This window comes from Platichthys flesus, chromosome 20 (genome assembly GCF_949316205.1).
Source record: "Platichthys flesus chromosome 20, fPlaFle2.1, whole genome shotgun sequence".
NCBI lineage: Eukaryota > Metazoa > Chordata > Actinopteri > Pleuronectiformes > Pleuronectidae > Platichthys > Platichthys flesus.
Window position 1 is genome coordinate 510,190 of NC_084964.1, and position 17,264 is coordinate 527,453.

Consider the following 17,264-nt stretch of genomic DNA (forward strand, 5'->3'; position numbering starts at 1 on the left):
TTATAATCTTGTAACAAAACAGCTCAATAACATGTTCACAGAACATTAACATTCATTTCCTACCTGTGTGTGTGTATATGTGTGTGTGAGTGGGTGTGGGTGGTTGTTAGAGAGGGGGGTTAGGGTCCAATGAAAGTGAAAAGTGAGGGAAATGTATGAGTTTAAGGAGGTCCGAGGAGATGGCTGGTTCAACCAGGACAGAGGGGATCACTGTCCATTGTGAGCAAGTTTTTTCAAATCTTCTCCTTCAGGCTCCAGGGATCAGCTCCTTTGCCTCTTGGTCCATGACGATTGAGAAATAAACCCAGCTGGTTCTTGGAACAACTATCCAGAAACTAGTTTATCTTTTTATGATCTCCTTCCTTCAGTTACTCTCACTCCCCAGTACACTTCCATACCGCCTTTTTTTGTGAAAAAAATATGATTTTGTTTCCCTTGTAAATTAATGGCACTTAAAAAAAACATTTGGAATCAATTCAAATGTCCCGGTCCGCAGCTACGACATGGCGGCAGGAGCTACAGTATGATCAAATGGGGCAACAGTAAACAAAGTTGACTTTGTTTATTTTATGTGAGTTATGGAGGAAAGATATAATAAAAACAAGGAATCCACCAATTACACTGCAATAAGTGATAGATAGCAGAAGAGAACTGCTAAGTTTACTATGTATTGTTGTGCAATAGTGCTTAGAAAGTGTTACTGTAGAATGGTGTGGCTTTAGGCACTCAATAAATTTGGTTATCAAAATAAAATATAAAAAATTAATATTTAAAATATTAATATTAAATCATAACTTTAATTGGTTAAAGTTCTTGCGGTGCACCACCCTCCATAGAAGGGAAAAGATAGCCAATTTATTGATTAGGTTCAGTCTCATTTAGATCTAGTTCAATTAGAAATCTCAATATTTTACCATTAAAGATTATATAATGAACAATGAAGGTTATGGAGTTCTTAACAGTGTAACGGTAGGCAAGATTCACTTATGCAATATTAATGACAGAACATTTGTGAAAGAAGAACATTTATTATGAACATAATAAAGTATAAAAACACAAATTACTAAACAATCAAACTAACTAACAAGGATTTGTGTGAGTGTGTGTGTGTGTGTGTGAATGTAAATTAGCATGCTTTAAAAATGGTCCCTAAGATAAGAGCCCCCCCTTCTTCTGAGGTTGCTTTACGGCCGTTGCTTTACGGCTGAGGGGGAAGGTTTAACTAGGTGAGATGCTATGCGTCTGTGTGGATGTTAATCAGATAATGACAGGGACAAAGCCTGTGGCGAGCCTAACTAGCATTAACCTTCATTTAACTTATACCTACAACGTCACAGCATATATCAAACTTGTAAACACACAGATTTGAGTAAACAGTCTTGCTTAGCATGTATAATTATTAAACCCAGATTACGTTACCAGTCCGAGGGAAAGAGGTAAAGAAAGTTGCTGTTCAGTTTGCAGTTCTGTGACGTCTCCTGGCTTTGTGGTCGTAGAGTTCTGCATTCGCGACTCTGTCGAGCCGTGTGCTCAGATGCTGGTTGAAGTTCTCCTGCAGGACATCGCGTCGCTACGAGGAGTTTTGTAGAGCTTGAAGGGCGAGGAGATTTCCTTGAGAGGGGTGAGCTGGGAGCTGCACCTCTGACCTCCGGTTGTGGGTTGGATAGAGAAGGAAGCTGGATAGAGAGCTTGAGCAGCCTTCCGCCCTCGCAGGGATGGAAGAAGAGAGCTGTAGCAGCCTTCCGCCCTTGGGAGGATTGAAGAAAGAGGAAGATCTTGGGGAGACCTCTCCTTATATCGGCCCGAGGACCTCACAGGTCTTGGACCAGAGTGACCAATAGGAGTTGATCCTGGTGGTTCTTGACACCTTTGTGTGACATTGTCCTAGACCCCAGGACATGCAGCATCCTGTTACATCCTCTGGGAGACTGAGTTCCTTGACTTTCTAAGATCATTGGAACCTGTGGCATCTTGGGGGATTGAGTCCACTCCAGTACATGCGGTATGTTTGTTTCAAATTTGACTGAAAGGAGGCCTGTTGTTTGCACAAAAACCATGTCCCAATAGTATAATCTTAAATTGGTTAGTTTTTTCTTATCACTACTTAAGTATATGTTTAAAATACATTTACTAATAAGATATATTTCAATCAATCAAATCTTTATTATGAGGTTATAATAAAACATCTAAATTCAAATTTAATAGGTTGGAGATTTGTTAGAATTCGGTTCGATATCCTTCATCTCATTCTTTTTATGAGTAGGACATATAAGAAGAAAGGAAACCGGATGAGATAGCAGAGATGAGGAGTGTGATAGACAGATGAGACACCAAAGAAGAGTTACTGGAGAGAGGTGAAGGAATGGAGAGCATAAGACAAACAGAACAGAAAAGTATGTCCAAGTTCAAAAGTACAAAAAAACAACAAATAGTAAAAGGTCGGTAGTAATGCATTACATTTACTCCGTTACATGTACTTAAGTAGTTTTTTTGATAAATTGTACTTCTGATAGTAGTTGTTTCCCAGAATATGTTTTACCCCTGCTCAGTTACATTGGGGTACACACTTCTCACAACTATGCCATGTCTATGATTTTTTAATTCGGCAGCTTCCTAGTTCAAATTCCGTTTGTTTTGGAAATTGAATGCATGTGCACACACAATGCAGGCTGCATCCAAGCCTTTCTATGAGGAATCAGTGAATTTTTTTTCTTGATGTTTAAAAGCAAACAGTGCTTAACAGCATGTTTTTTGGCATTTACCGAGTTTTGAATATGTCCCTTTATTAATTAAAATCAATATGCACTTTACATTGTTATTATCTCTTGATGTCCTGTTTGATCGCAATACATTTAAATGATGTAACTTGTCACTTGAGTAGTTTTTAATGAGATACATTTTTACTTTTACTCAAGATCTCATTTCTGTGGGTACTTTTACTGTTACTCAAGTTCTGATTTGTATGAGTACTTTTACTTCTACTTGAGTATTGTCTCTATTTACTCTACCCACCACTGCAAATAGTGAAGCAAAGTAGATGTTTTATCTGTAGATTTTTAGAAGGGAGTAAGAGAAATGTATCTGGTTTATTTATTTCTTTTAGTTTTTATCCAGCCCTAAAATGGCATAAATACTGCCCTAAATTTATTTAAAATTACTTTTTGTCTTACTTTGGATGGATATGTTGTTCTCATCTATTTATTTTTTTATTTTTTTAGCTAATTAAATGGTAAATGGCTTTGTTTTTATATAGCGCTTTTCTAGTTTTGATGTCAACTCAAAGCACTTTACAGTACAGTTCTACATTCACCCATGCACAAACACATTCATACAGTGCAACTATTCGCAGCACTTAGTTCTATGGGGGGCCATTCAGGATTCAGCATCTTGCCCAAGGAACCTTCGGCATGCAGATGGGTCAGACTGGGGATTGAACTGCCGACCTTCAGGTTGGAGGAGGACCACTCTACCCATCAGCCACAGCCGCCCGAATAAGTGTGATCATGTCCATCTCCCTGATCTTTCAATGCCCTCTTTATCCACAGGTGTGCGGGATGTGAACAGCCTGAACACTGATGCGTCATTGGCTGACCTTGGACTGGACTCCTTGATGGGTGTGGAGGTCCGTCAGACCCTGGAGCGTGACTACGACATTGTTATGACCATGAGAGAGATCCGCCAACTCACTATCAACAAGCTGCGAGAACTGGCCAAGCCAGGAGTTTCGAATGGTATTATTAAGTTCTGTTCTCATCAAGCATTTTAACAGATATAAATGCTTCCATTTTAATATTAATATATATCATTCAAGGCCTACCGAATACGTTTCAAAATAAATCAAATAAAACTGATAACTCAGTATTGTAAATGTTATCACAAACAGGTGTCTGAATTTGATCTGGTGACCTTAGGCAGAGAATTAAACATTATGTAGAGTTATAAGCAATAGGCATATATTAATATACTGATATCATATATCTTAATATAATTTCAAGGTTCAGTGTATAAGATTTAGTTGAAAGGGAATCTTTTGGCAGTAATTTAATATAAAATAATCCTAGTAATGTTTTCATCTAAATTGTACAAATTGTTGTTTTCTTCAGCTTGAAACGCCCCCCTTTATATTTTAATACTTTATATTTACATCAGGAGCGGATCCTCTCTACTAGGCGACCATATTTTTTACAGTAGCCCAGGCTGGACAAACTAAACACCTTTTCAGTTTTTATGACATCTGAAGGCTACAACAGGTTCTAATTCATGTTCGAAAGGGGAGGGTGGGGTGAGGGGTATTCAGCTGCAGCAGCATGTAACTTCTCCACTAGATGTCACTACATTCAACACACTGAATTGGAGAGTGTCTATTTTGAATGCTCTGCTTATGGTGTATTTTGAACTGCAGTCACTCTTGTCTGACACATACAGAAGAAGAATGAACGTGTTCCCACCATTTTTCTGAAATAGCGTGTTGCTTTTAAAATCCTGTGTTTGCACTTCACCGTAAGAATACAAGCTGTTTGTCTTTGCTTCCTCCAACTATCCAGAATCTCATCGTGCTAAGAGAGATGGCGTTCACTTTTCGTTGGAGTCTGATTTCACCCAGCTATTAGTAAACCCCAATAGTCCCACAGTGACACCACTCAATACCATTGAGAACCAAGAGAGACCACTGTTCCTGGTCCATCCGATTGAGGGCACCATTGCCACCTTTAAGACACTTGCCTCCAAGCTCAGCATGCCTTGCTATGGCTTACAGTGCACAAAAGGTACAGTATACAGAGATATACAAATATGTATGTGTGAGTTTACATTCTACACTGTACAACCAAGCTGATCTTAGTATTTCCGTTCTCTCCCAGCCGCTCCTCTGGACAGCATTGAAACTCTGGCAGCCTACTATGTGACCTGTATCAGACAGGTTCAGCAACAAGGACCTTATCGAATTGCTGGCTACTCCTTTGGTGCCTGTGTGGCATTTGAAATTTGTTCTCAGCTGCAGACCCAGAATCAGTCTGTAGAGTACCTCTTTCTGCTTGATGGATCACACTCCTATGTGGCAGCGTACACACAGGTTAGAGAAATAAGCTAACACATTCACATATCCACAACAGTACAAGAGTCCAAAATATGACCTAGTTTAATGACATGGAACCATAACCCTGAGTGGTAAATTCCAACAGCATAAACTATTTAACAAATTATGATGTATTAGAGGGTTGTTAGATACTAACCTGAATTGGATCATAAGTAAACCAAAGAATAGACTCATCAGAAATTAAAAGGTGAATATTAATGATGTCGATAGGTGAAAAACTGTTAATTGAAATAACTAAGTATTTTGTTTCCAGAGCTACAGAGCCAAGCTGACACCTGGGAACGAGTCTGAAGCTGAAACTGAAGCTTTGTGTGCCTTTATCCAGCAGTTCACTGGCATTGAGTACAACAAGGTATGCTGTCTGTGATGATGTGCACACAGATAGTCGCTCACCAAAGATTTTCATTATTCCTCTGTGCTTTCCTATTGGTGGCATGTGAAACATGAAAAACTTGAAAACTTCTGAATACTGTGAATATTGCAGAGTGGGGGTAGCAAAAATGTTGAGGTCCAGATAGAGAAAATGTCCGGAATCATAGGTCCAGAAGACCATAATGCCTAGCTACCTAAAAACCTAGATAAAAAGCCTTTGACAGAGTCCAATGGCTGTATCAATTTTAAACTGGCAGGTTTTGGCCCAGAATATAAGATGATATAAGTATAGACTACTCTATACCAAACCTTTTGAAGAATACAAATGGAATAATAGTACTATCTCACACTCTGCGATGATAAATCTAGGATGTAGGCAAGGGAATATTCTGACCCCATTGTTATTTATTATGCCAATTGAGACATTATTGCTATTATTGCTTTTGCAGTAAGATCAGATGAGAATGTTAGACATAGGACAACAGGTCAATTATTCTATTGAACCCAAATGAGTTGTAGTTGTATTTGTATTATTTTTATGTTTATTGGTTGGGGGATGTATATGCTATTGTTTGGTGTCATTTTTTGGGGTTAATATATTGTTATGTGTCTATATAAGGAAATTTAGCAATAAATTGTCAAAAATTAAATACAAAACAGAATATAACGTAGATAAAATGTCTTACATTTTGGGGAGAAATCTTAGACATTTTCATTTATGCAACATCATCTGTAACCTATTTTAGTCTTACCTTTAAACCACGAGTTGGATCTATTTCTATATATAGCTTCAACAAGTTTCTGTAGTGTTCGTCATCAAATTGTGTATGAATTCTCCCTCTTATTCTACAGCTTCTGGAGACTCTTCTCCCGTTGTCAGACCTGGAGGCCCGTGTCAACGAGGCAGTGGACCTTATCCTCTCTAGCCACAAGAACATCAGCCGAGACTCACTGCTCTTTGCCGCTTCTACCTTTTACTACAAACTAAAGGCTGCTGATGGTTATGTGCCTGCGACAAAATACCATGGCAATGTGACACTACTCCGTGCCAAAACCAGCAGTGAATACGAACAAAACCTGGGAGCTGACTACAACCTTAGTGAGGTAACATGCTCCAGCAAACATTTTCACAAATATAACAAAAAATTCAGATTAAATCTTTTTTATGTTCACCTGAATTAATCTTTGTGAGATCATAACATATCCAGGGAGCAAAGGGATACAAATACTACTCTTGAAAATGAGGTTTCTTCTTATTCTTTGTTTTTTTCTAAAAGGAAAAGATTGGATTGTCATCATTGTTTAGACTCATTCTACATAGGCTTGATAAGCAATACCCTCCTAATACACACATACAGTAAGGTTTGGAAGAAGAAGCTCTGGGTTATTCTGTCATTTTAGAAGAATCACACAGACCGTGATAGCCTAACTCATATGAGCCCTTTTTTTAAAGATATTAAGTATCTTTCATATATGATCAACGCAGAAGGAGATTCAGCGGTCAGATGAATTATGCTGCGTAGATCACATATTTTCGTTCATAGCACATCTGCGTTGGCCCTTGTCACTAAATGTGTCAGGGCCGGAAGAATGGCAGGCGTGAATCCAAAAGCAACTACACTGAAGCAGAGTGGGAATGAGCAAAGTTCTGGGTTTATTAAACATAGCAGGGGCCAGGCTTTCAATCTAGTTACAAACAAATTCAACAAGGAGCAGGCAATAGGGAAGTCCAGGATTAAACGTAGCAGGGGTCAGGAGCCAGGCAGTAAGTCCAGTTACAAACAAATCCGACAAGGAGCAGGCCAAAGGGAAGTCCAGGGAAATAGCAGGCAGGTCACGGTGGAGATCAGGCAGAAGATAAGGCAGGAGGGAAAACGCTGGAAGGCTAGGTACAAAACGATCTGGCAGAGGACAAAGGAAACAGGCAGGTAGATATACTGGGGAGACTAATGAGTTGATAGAAGGCAGGTGCGTCTGTGGGTGGAGCTGGTAGAGGGATCTGTGACATGAGGAAGTGCAGAGCAGAGGGGAGTGGCTGAAATCTGAAATGAAAAATGGATTAGTATATGCAAAACTATGATAATAGAAATAACAATATTAATAAGATGGGGAATCCGTGACAAAAAGCTCTCTTGGCATCTTCGTCAGTATCTATGTGTATGGTACCGCTTTTTCTTTTTCTTTCAGTTTTCTGTCTGTCGCATGTAACAAACATCATCAGCACATATACTCACTCAGAACGAATCCTTTGGTAGCAGGCAGGAGAAATTCCAGTGAATGTCTGGAGCTTTAACTAAGAAATTTGTGTTCTCACATACAGCCCATCCTAGTAACAGGAGGGCAGCTGTCCTCTGTTGAGACTGTCTCCAAGCACCATCAACAAATCCCAGCTAATCATAGGCCAGATAACCGTCAATGCCTGGGGCATTACCAATCTACAGACTTTGCAGAGCAGCAAACAGTTTTGGACATTTAGCGATTGAGAATCCATTTTTGCCTAATTTTGAAAATGAGAGCGAAACAGAGCACCTTGAGCAGAAACCCAAGCCTGCCAGACAGATCAGATTTTTTACTTTTGAGAACTAATATGTTCTCAATCTCTACTGGAGTCTGCTAAATTCTCTAGCTCCACTATTGCTCTCCCTAGCTTTTATTGGGCCCTAAGCAGAACTAGATTTTGGGGACCCCCACCGCCTTGGGGCTACAATTACTATTGACCATTGTCTAAATCATGCTGTGTCCTTACGACTTGCCCCTGGTGAAATATGCAAACGAGTCAGAGTTTGGTGCCTCTCTGGCTCAGTCATTTGAATTAGATATATAAGTCCATGAGTGTAGACACTACAATGTACTGCTACTTGGGCCTTTATCTATAGCCTGACCTTGGTTATTGCTAGGAGAGAAGGGAGTATATGTGGAATGAGACAGGCTCTTCTCTCATAATGGTATTGTGCAAATGCAATGTTTGAGAATGGTCAAAAATTCTTCAGCAATACTCAGCAATATATCATGATTTATAAGATTCAAACACATGGAGAGACAAAAGACAGAAAACGGACACAAAAAGAGTAAAATTACAAAGACATGCTCCTAACATGCTCCACCACCACAGAGAGAGTCTCGGTACGCTTTTTAAGCAGAGGTTTAATTATAGTTACCCCAAAGGCCTGAGGTACAAAAACTGGGAAATTTACTAGATAGTGTATCTGTGTTATTGGTCGGGAGGAGGAGATGGTGAATATTTTCTCAGATGACAAATTTACAGGTGGAGAAGGACGTAAAACCATTACTGCTAAAGAATGAAAGGATTAGATGGTTCAGTAGATCAATGATTCTCCTTCAGCCTGGATACAGTACTGAATGGGAACCTGTGTGTGGATACTGGACTTAATAATTGGTAAAAGCTTGCTATTGGATATTCGCTCCCTTACCTACAGGATTTAAACATGAGATTTAAAATAAGCAATAGTTGGAGAAGACCGGCGAAAAACACAGGTAGAAGGACCAAATTTAATAACTTCTACTTTGTTTTCATTAAGTTGAAGGGAATTCTTTGACATCCAGCATTTTATTTCATCTAACCAGTTATACATTTTTTTTTTTTCTTTTTTCAAGAAGTTGCTTTCAGGGGTAACCAGTAAGTAAAACTGTGTCATCAGCATTACAGTGACAGGAAACAATATGCTTTTTATCCGTTGAAAATAAATCAATGTGTTGCTCGATATTAACATTTTGTCGGAGACCACATGTAAATCAGTGCATGTGAAACACTAAGAAGTGTCAAAATATTTTAGTTCATTATGATACTGTAGTGGGTAGGTGATGTCACTCACTGAGTCAGTGGTCATCCAAGACACATTTGCATTCACACTGTTAAAATAATGTGTTTATTCATAGATATACTTAGAGCTGCTAAGGCTAGAAAGGCAGTATACAAACTAAGTTAATTAACACCACTAAATACATGAATTCATATAGGTAATAAATACATATTAAATTATTTCTTTTGATGCTGAATAATTTCTGTATCTGTCTTGATTCAGGTATGTGATGGCAAAGTATCAGTGCACATCATTGAGGGAGACCACCGCACCTTCCTGGAAGGAGAGGGGTTGGAGTCCATTCGCAGTATCATCCACAGCTCTCTAGCATAGCCATGTGTCATGGCAATGGAGGGCTGGATATGCCCATCCGAACCTCACCCTCCCTCACACTAATTCCAAAACATTCCCAAAATGTGTCTCTTCCTTTAGGGACTTCAAATTATAGGATTCATTTATAGACTAAGTCATAGAATAGGTTCAACAGTCTTTGGACACTGCTTGTTTACGTGATATGCCCTAATATCCCAAATGCACCTTATTGCTCCTTTCTGTACCTTTTCAAATCTCATTGGTCAATCAGACACTCTCTCTAACGAATAACAGCCCTTACTTGAAAATAGGATTATATTTTGGTTTCTATAAAAGAGATAGTTTTAAAGGTACAATTCGAAGAGACGCTTTTAAATTCAGTATATTTGATGGGTTTTTTTTTGTTCTTAATTTGAAATGCAAATAGTTATTATTATGCATGTTTTCTAACAACACCACTGTTTACTTGTTGGAATTCAAAAATAATGCTGTTACAGCAACACTTTAAAGTTTACTGAGCTACTTTGCCTTCGTAGCCATGCATCATTTGTGTCCGACTATTAAATGGGTTTTCATGTTGCGGAAAAATAACAGCCTGTCAATCTCTTAATCGGAACTCTAACTGTGTACTTCCACTCACTGAACTGAAACACAGCTGAATGTGTGGACATTCGTCATGAGCCCTGGCCTTGTGAACCAGAAGTGCCGCCACTGTAACTAATACACTACACTATTTAGAATTTGTAATATTTTAAAACTTTCCTGACTGGGTTTTAATGACTTAAGATCTTTTTTAAATACTGTTTGGCATTACTCTTGAACTTTCTGGGCCAGGCTCTGGTTATTTTAAGCTGTGACTATCTGTGAGTTACACACTGCTCACAGGATATCGTTGACCTGTTAATCATACGAACAGGCATTGTAAGAACAGACATTTGGAGTGAGGAATGTGAATTACAGTAGCTCCATTTTCCCTATTCAAAGTCTGTGTACCATCAGAATTAGGGTAAAGCTTCTGTTTTAAGTTTAAAAAAATGATATATATACTTGCTTTAAAGCAGAGAACTTTGTTTGGTGTGCAGTTAAATGCCTGTGATGTACTGCAGCTTCAATGGAAATTATGTTATCTTCTAATACATACATTTGGAGTAATCAACCAGTTGGCAAGGGTCATTTAGGTTGTAAGTAATCTTTCCTCTAAAGTTGACAAACTACTCTTAAATTTATACTGCAGTACCTCGAATAAATGTTTGTAAAAAATTCTGAACAGCAAACAGGTTTCGCTCTGTCTTTGGATCTTTGCTGAAAGGCTGTATCCTCTTAGACCTGTCACTGACTCCGATGACTTCATCTGGCTTTATAATCCCAGGAACTCTTCTTGTCCCACATAACACCAGTCAACCTGACTTCTGAGGTTCCAATCGAGTCTATGAAGGGTCAAGTGACTGGAGGCAAATGTGATGACTTATTGCAGTGAAAAGGAGAAGGAAGTGACAGTATATGCTCCTCTTATATTGTAATATTGTTATGACTAATAAAAGTTGCTACCAAGTACTTTTACTATATTGTGTATTATTCCACCTATAGTTGTCATCTAAAATATAGAAAATAAACATGCTGTGTAAACGTCTTTCTGTAAGGTACTCTACAGGACACTGAATGTATATTGTATAGCAGGGGTAATAAATATGACGCTAATATTTAAATATATCGCTAATACATACAGTACAGAAATCTCAGAAACAGCTGAGAATCATAGCAATTATTTAGACAGCTTCTTTCTGATCACCCTAGATCAGCTGACCAAAATAATCTCATCTTCTAAACCAGGGGTGTCAAAACTTTTTGTCCCGAGGGCCACATACAGAAAAAAATAAGAAGGACTGGGCCAGTCACGCCGCCACGCCACGCCCCCCTGCTCTGGAACGGACTGTTGACAGTGCGACTCAACCTTGTCGCTCAGAGTGGGGGGGCGTGGCAGTTCAGATGCCTTCTTTGTGTGTGGCAGTCGTCGTCGACTGTTTATTACTTTATCTGGAGTACAAATATGTCCCTGATCTTTCTCCACAGCTTTGTACACTCGTCGACCTGCAAACCGACGTTAGCCGAGATGTCCTCCAGGAATTGCAGCCCATCTGCGTGTCCTTGTATTCCGTCAATGACGGGTCATACAAGTGGTCATACTTTTGGACCTCTTCTGCCAAACGCTCTTCTATTTGCTCCATATTCATTCTTCTAAATCTGCAAGGAGCTCTTTCGTGCTTGCATACCTCTTCTTGCATGTCTCTGAAAACTCAGAAGCATGCGCCGGCCTTAAGTGCATCAACCCCGAGGGTACAAACCCAGAACAACAAGAATCAAGAAAGTAAAATTTCTCTTAAAAAATAAAGCAAAACAAAGTGCTATAAGTAAGTGACATTTAAGTGCTACTAAATTTTTTTTATTACAGAGACTAGAACAGTTAATCAGCATTGTAGGAACCAACCTAAGCTGGTTTGAATCCAATTTTCAGATTGATTCCAATTTGTGCAAATTAATGATGAGTCATCTGTGCACACCAAAGTTAGCCACGGTGTTCCTCAGGGTTCTGTGTTCTATCAATTTTCATGATCATTATATATGCTTCCACTAGGAAACATGATCAGGACCAGTGGTGGGAGGTAACGAAGTACAAATACTTCTTTCTTGTACTTAAGTAGATTTTACACATTTCTGTACTTTACTTGAGTATTTATTTTCCTGACGACTTTTTACTTTTACTCGCTACATTTGAACACAGATATCTGTACTTTCTACTTCTTACATTCTCAAAACTGTCTCGTTACTTGAGCAGCGGAGGTTGGCGCAACGCGAGCCTGTATGCACGGCGCACCTCTCTCTCTCTCTCTCGCTCACTCGCGTGCCCGCTGCCTCGGGAGATGTGCAGGTCCTCCCGCGGCGTGAGGGGGGGGCGCGAGTGCCCCCTCACGCGAGACCCCAGCGTCCGGAGGTTGGTCGGTCTGCCTTGGTCGACCGGGGTCAAGCAGGCTGTACCGGTCATGATCTCTCCGCAGGTTCACCATCAGGAACCCTGTTACGAGTTTGACTTCCACTAGAATCCAGTTTTATCGTCTTCTCGGCGCTCCGACTCTGGCGGGGCCGATCCGAGGACCTCACTAAACCATCAAATGAGGAATAGCGATGTGTGTACAAAGAGGAGGGACTTTATCAACACCAGCACATTCCCCATCCATTTATTCCCTTTATAATGATCCAGGTTCTCCTGCAGGAGCTCGGTTCAGTTCAGTTTTTATTATTCGGTCTGAAATTGAGTGAGTTTTTCTTATTTGTACTAGCAAAGTGCAGCTGTTAACAAAAGAGAAACTATCTTATTTTGTGTGCCTAGAACTTGTTTCCGGTTACTGAGTTTATCAGAAGGGGCATTGTGTATCACTCCTGCTACTGATGAAAGGTCCAGGTTTTGTGATATTTAGATTTTTAATTTTGGTACTTGTACTTTTACTTTTGATACTTAAGTAAATTTCAACACCAGATACTTTAATACTTAAGTACATTTAATATGAGCTAATTTAAGACTTTTACTCAAGTCATTTTCTGACGGCTTATGACATTCTTGTCATCAGCAAACTTAACGATGGTGTTGGAACTGTGGGTGGCCACACAGTAATGCATGAACAGGGAGTACAGAAGAGGACTGAGCACACAGCCCTGGGGGGTATTTAGGTTGGTCTCTCAATTACTAAGGCCAGACGAAACGTGCACTAATCTAGGCTCGTTTGAGATTCTCTTTGGCAGGCCCCACTGAGCTAGGGTTGTCTACATCAGAAAGACCTCTTCCTGAAACATATCTTTGTTAAGATTACCTGAAAGGTTTTGTCCTCCACCCTGTCTCAGATTCATACAAAATTAAAGGACACCCTCCCAATGCCAGTTGAACACCTGCGCACATTAAAACAAGGTGATTTCGCGGTAGTGCGAGAAATGCACAGGAAACACTGGAACACTGAACAGACCGTTCCAGATGCTCCTTACCAAACACAATGCCATCAAAATCGCCAAAACTATCTGGGTTCATGTCAAACACTGCAGAAAGGTTCCAATCAAGATACATTAAACATTAATACACTCTTAATTTATAATAAACACTGTCTTTTCTCATGAATCTTGAGGAATTCATCGAAAGCATCTCTGATGTTTTGTTTGTCTGCTAAAAGTTTTATTTTGTAATTTTTCCCTATCCATGTTGAGGGTTAAACGTAGAGGAGGTTGCACCAAATTAAACCCTATGAGGAAATTGTGATTTGTGATTAGGGGCTTTACAAATAAAATTGTATCGATTTCGCGCTCTTACTCCGTCACTCGCACACATCAACAAACCGATCCCAATGAGAGCCTGACATCCCCAAACAACCCCATCCTATTGGTGCAAACAGTCACATGTCCCTACCCGACCCCTTCACCGACCCTCAGGATATCAGAATGCTCCTTAAACACAGTATTTACTGAACACATGTCAAAACCAAACATAAACATAAACCCAGTCCGTTACACTACCTCCCCCCATCAAAGTCTCTTGTCCCCGAGGGAACAACACAGACTCAAAGGCGGTCAGGAGGTCTCTGTGTCCTCTGCGCCCGTGCAGCAGAGGGGGGTCCAGCTGACGTGGATCTGGGGCATGGACCGGAAAATGGGGAAAAGATCCTGACTGTGGGGACCTTGATAAGGAAAACAGTACCTCAGACAGATATTGGGGAGAAGATCGAACAGTGTCTGTGACGCCCTGTGCTCCAGTCTCTAATCCCAGTGGGGTCACTGTGCCCAGATGGGGAGCCAGTCTCTGTGTACGACAACTTTCCTTCCTCTCAGCGGCAGTTGGACCCTGTACACAACTTCACTCACCCTCTCCAGGACCCTGCAGGGTCCCATCCATTTGCTGTCCAGCTTTAGGCACCTGCCTTTCTTCCTCTGCGGGTTGTACACCCAGACCAACTCGCCGGCTTTGAAATGTCGTCCTCTGGTGTGTACATCGTAGTTCCTCTTCTGCCTTGCCACCTCACTCTGCAGCTGTCCCTTGGCAAACTTGTGAGCGGACTCCAGGCGATCCTGTAATTTCCTGGCATATTTAAGCCCCGGAGGCTCCAGCGGGGTGTCAGGAGGTCTGCCCATCGTCATCTCAGCCAGAGACGGATTTCTCTGCCTAGCATGAGTAGGGCGGGGGAAAAGGATATGGAGTCTTGGGCAACAGACCTGTATGTCATCAGCACGACGGGAGCATGGGTGTCCCAGTCCTTTTGGTGTTTAGCCAACACTATGGCAAGTTGTTGTGCCAGTGTGCGGTTGAACCGTTCGACCAAGCCGTCAGTCTGCGGGTGGAGAGTGGTGCGTGTCTTATGGGAGCCCAGCTTTTCGCACATGTTTGCGAACACACAGGTTCCTGTCCTGGTCGGTGTGGATGACCTCAGGTGCCCTGAACCGGCTGAACATTCCTTCCACCAAAGCATCTACGATGGTCTCCGCTTCCTGGTCAGGCAGGCTGTATACCTCTGGACACTTGTAGTAGTCCATGACGGTGAGGACATAGCGGTTACCCCTTTCTGAGCAGGGGAATGGCCCCAGAACATTGACCCTGATTCTCTCCATGGGACCCCCTGTTGGAAACTATTGGAGTTCGGCATGGGATCTGTCTGTGGGGCCTTTGCGTGCGGTGCAGCTGTCGCAGAGGTAGTCTGCCACATTTCTCCGGTTTTGGTCCCAGTAGAATCCCTGTCGGAGCCGGTGGAGAGTCTTAGAGAACCCAAAGTGACCAGATCTAGGGGCTCCAATACCGCCCGGAGCACGGTCTCCTTCAGAGCCCTTGGCACCACCACCTGCCACCGTGTCTCTCCTGTAGCTGGTTCCCTCCACCCCCTTTGTAGAACACCATTACACAGGCGCAGGGTTTCAAACACTGACCTTTCGTGGCCCGAGAAAACACAGATATTTCTTCCCACCACGGTTTGTGTCTTTCTGCCACCCACATGCATTCTGACTTGATGTCAACATCCTCCTCTTGATTTTTCTTCCACTCCCCTGCATCCACAGCCACTAGTTGCTGATCGGCAGACGGACCCCCAGGTCCCAGAGCTGCACATTTCACCTCAGTCTTTACGCACTCACACTCCTCTGCCTCCGTTCTATCGCAGTAGCGGCAGCCGTCGCTGTGGCAGGGGCGATGGGAGAGTACATCTGCGCTGCCATGCTGCGTACCTGGGGCCTCATGTACTAAGACTTACGTGGATTTCATACTGAAACTTGGCGTACGCCAAAACCCAGAAACTGTCTTACGCACAAACAAATTCAGATGTATCAAAGTGTGCGAACGCATGGATCCAAGCACGTTTCTTTTGTACATCTCAATCAACGTGGAATTGAGCGCACATGCCGACGTGCCAAACTCCTCCCTGTCCACGCCCTCATTTAAATATGCAATTTAATTTAAATAGGCCCCTGGACCTGAGATTCACCTCTTAATCCGATCACCTGGCACCATGAACAGAGTTAAAAAACGCAACTTCACGGAGTCCGAGCTCGAGATTTTGCTCCACGAGGTAGAAATGCGCAAGCATATGTTATTTGGTACCCTGTCAACAGGGATAAATGCTAAACAAAAGACAAATGAGTGGGAGCGTGTTTGCGAGGCCGTCAATGCAGTGGGGTCTCAGCAGCGCCCACACTCTGAAATTAAAAAAAAGTGGTCAGACCTCAAGGTGGAGGTGAAGCGGAGGGTTTCTGCCCACCGCCGAAGCGTGACCGCAACAGGTGGGGGGACGGGAGTGGGGGAACCTCCTCTCTTGGTCGGTGTTGGGGTTCGTAAGAGGGGTCATCAGCCACGTTCTTAGGGGGTAGTCACGGTTCCCTTCGGATGTGACCATTTGCGATGTCCTCTAACAACGCTAACACAGCCATTGTTAAAACAATTTTCTTCATCCATTGCGCATGCTTTTATAGCCACCCATATAATTGCAAGGTGTGTTAATTGTTCATTAGTGTGTCTCTGATTTGCAAATCACTCTGATGAGTCATTGTTTTCACCTTTTTTCCCAGTTTCCCAGCGTCACCTCTAAGTGTCGCCAAAGGAACAATAGCTGTAGAAACGTACGTACGACAGCTCTGGAGCTGGCGTGGGGACCGCACATTTTTACGGTCATTTCACGTTTTGTACATCTGAACGTGAGCGTGGAAAAGGACGTACGCCACGTTTTTCTGCGTACGCAACCTTAGTGCATGAGGCCCTCGGTCTGTGTACCACTGTGAAGTCATATGCTTGTAGTTCCTCGATCCAGCGTGCCATCCGGCCTTCCGGCTCCTTGAAAGACATTAACCACTGTGATGCGGAATGATCAGTCCGGACAGTGACACAGTAGCGACGTTCAGCCTTGTTGAATGTCCTGCTGTAGTATGCCTCACTCTTTCTCCCCCAGGTGTCCACTGGGTCAATACAGCACCTGAGCCGACGTTGCTGGCATCTGTGTCCAGAACGAAAGGGAGAGTGAGGTCAGGCGGGGAGAAGATCGGTGCCCCCAGCAGGGCTTCTTGCAGCGAAGTAAACGCTGTCTGACACTTTTTTGTCTATAAGAACGCCTCCCCTTTCTTCATCAGGCAGAACAAGGGCACAGCAATTCAGG

The 17,264-nt window shown here is 42.0% G+C and overlaps 1 protein-coding gene across 1 annotated transcript in view; it reads left to right on the forward strand.

The window, feature by feature from the left end:
* fasn (fatty acid synthase) overlaps nucleotides 1–11,155 on the forward strand; it is a 72,848-nt gene extending 61,693 nt beyond the window's left edge. Inside the window, exons 37-42 of the mRNA XM_062378931.1 lie at nucleotides 3,546–3,731; nucleotides 4,545–4,766; nucleotides 4,860–5,071; nucleotides 5,349–5,447; nucleotides 6,320–6,571; nucleotides 9,511–11,155. Of these exons, the coding sequence (XP_062234915.1) occupies nucleotides 3,546–3,731; nucleotides 4,545–4,766; nucleotides 4,860–5,071; nucleotides 5,349–5,447; nucleotides 6,320–6,571; nucleotides 9,511–9,621 (1,082 nt within the window). The 3' untranslated portion in view covers nucleotides 9,622–11,155. The remainder of the gene's footprint in view (nucleotides 1–3,545; nucleotides 3,732–4,544; nucleotides 4,767–4,859; nucleotides 5,072–5,348; nucleotides 5,448–6,319; nucleotides 6,572–9,510) is intronic.
* Nucleotides 11,156–17,264: the final 6,109 nt, after the last annotated feature.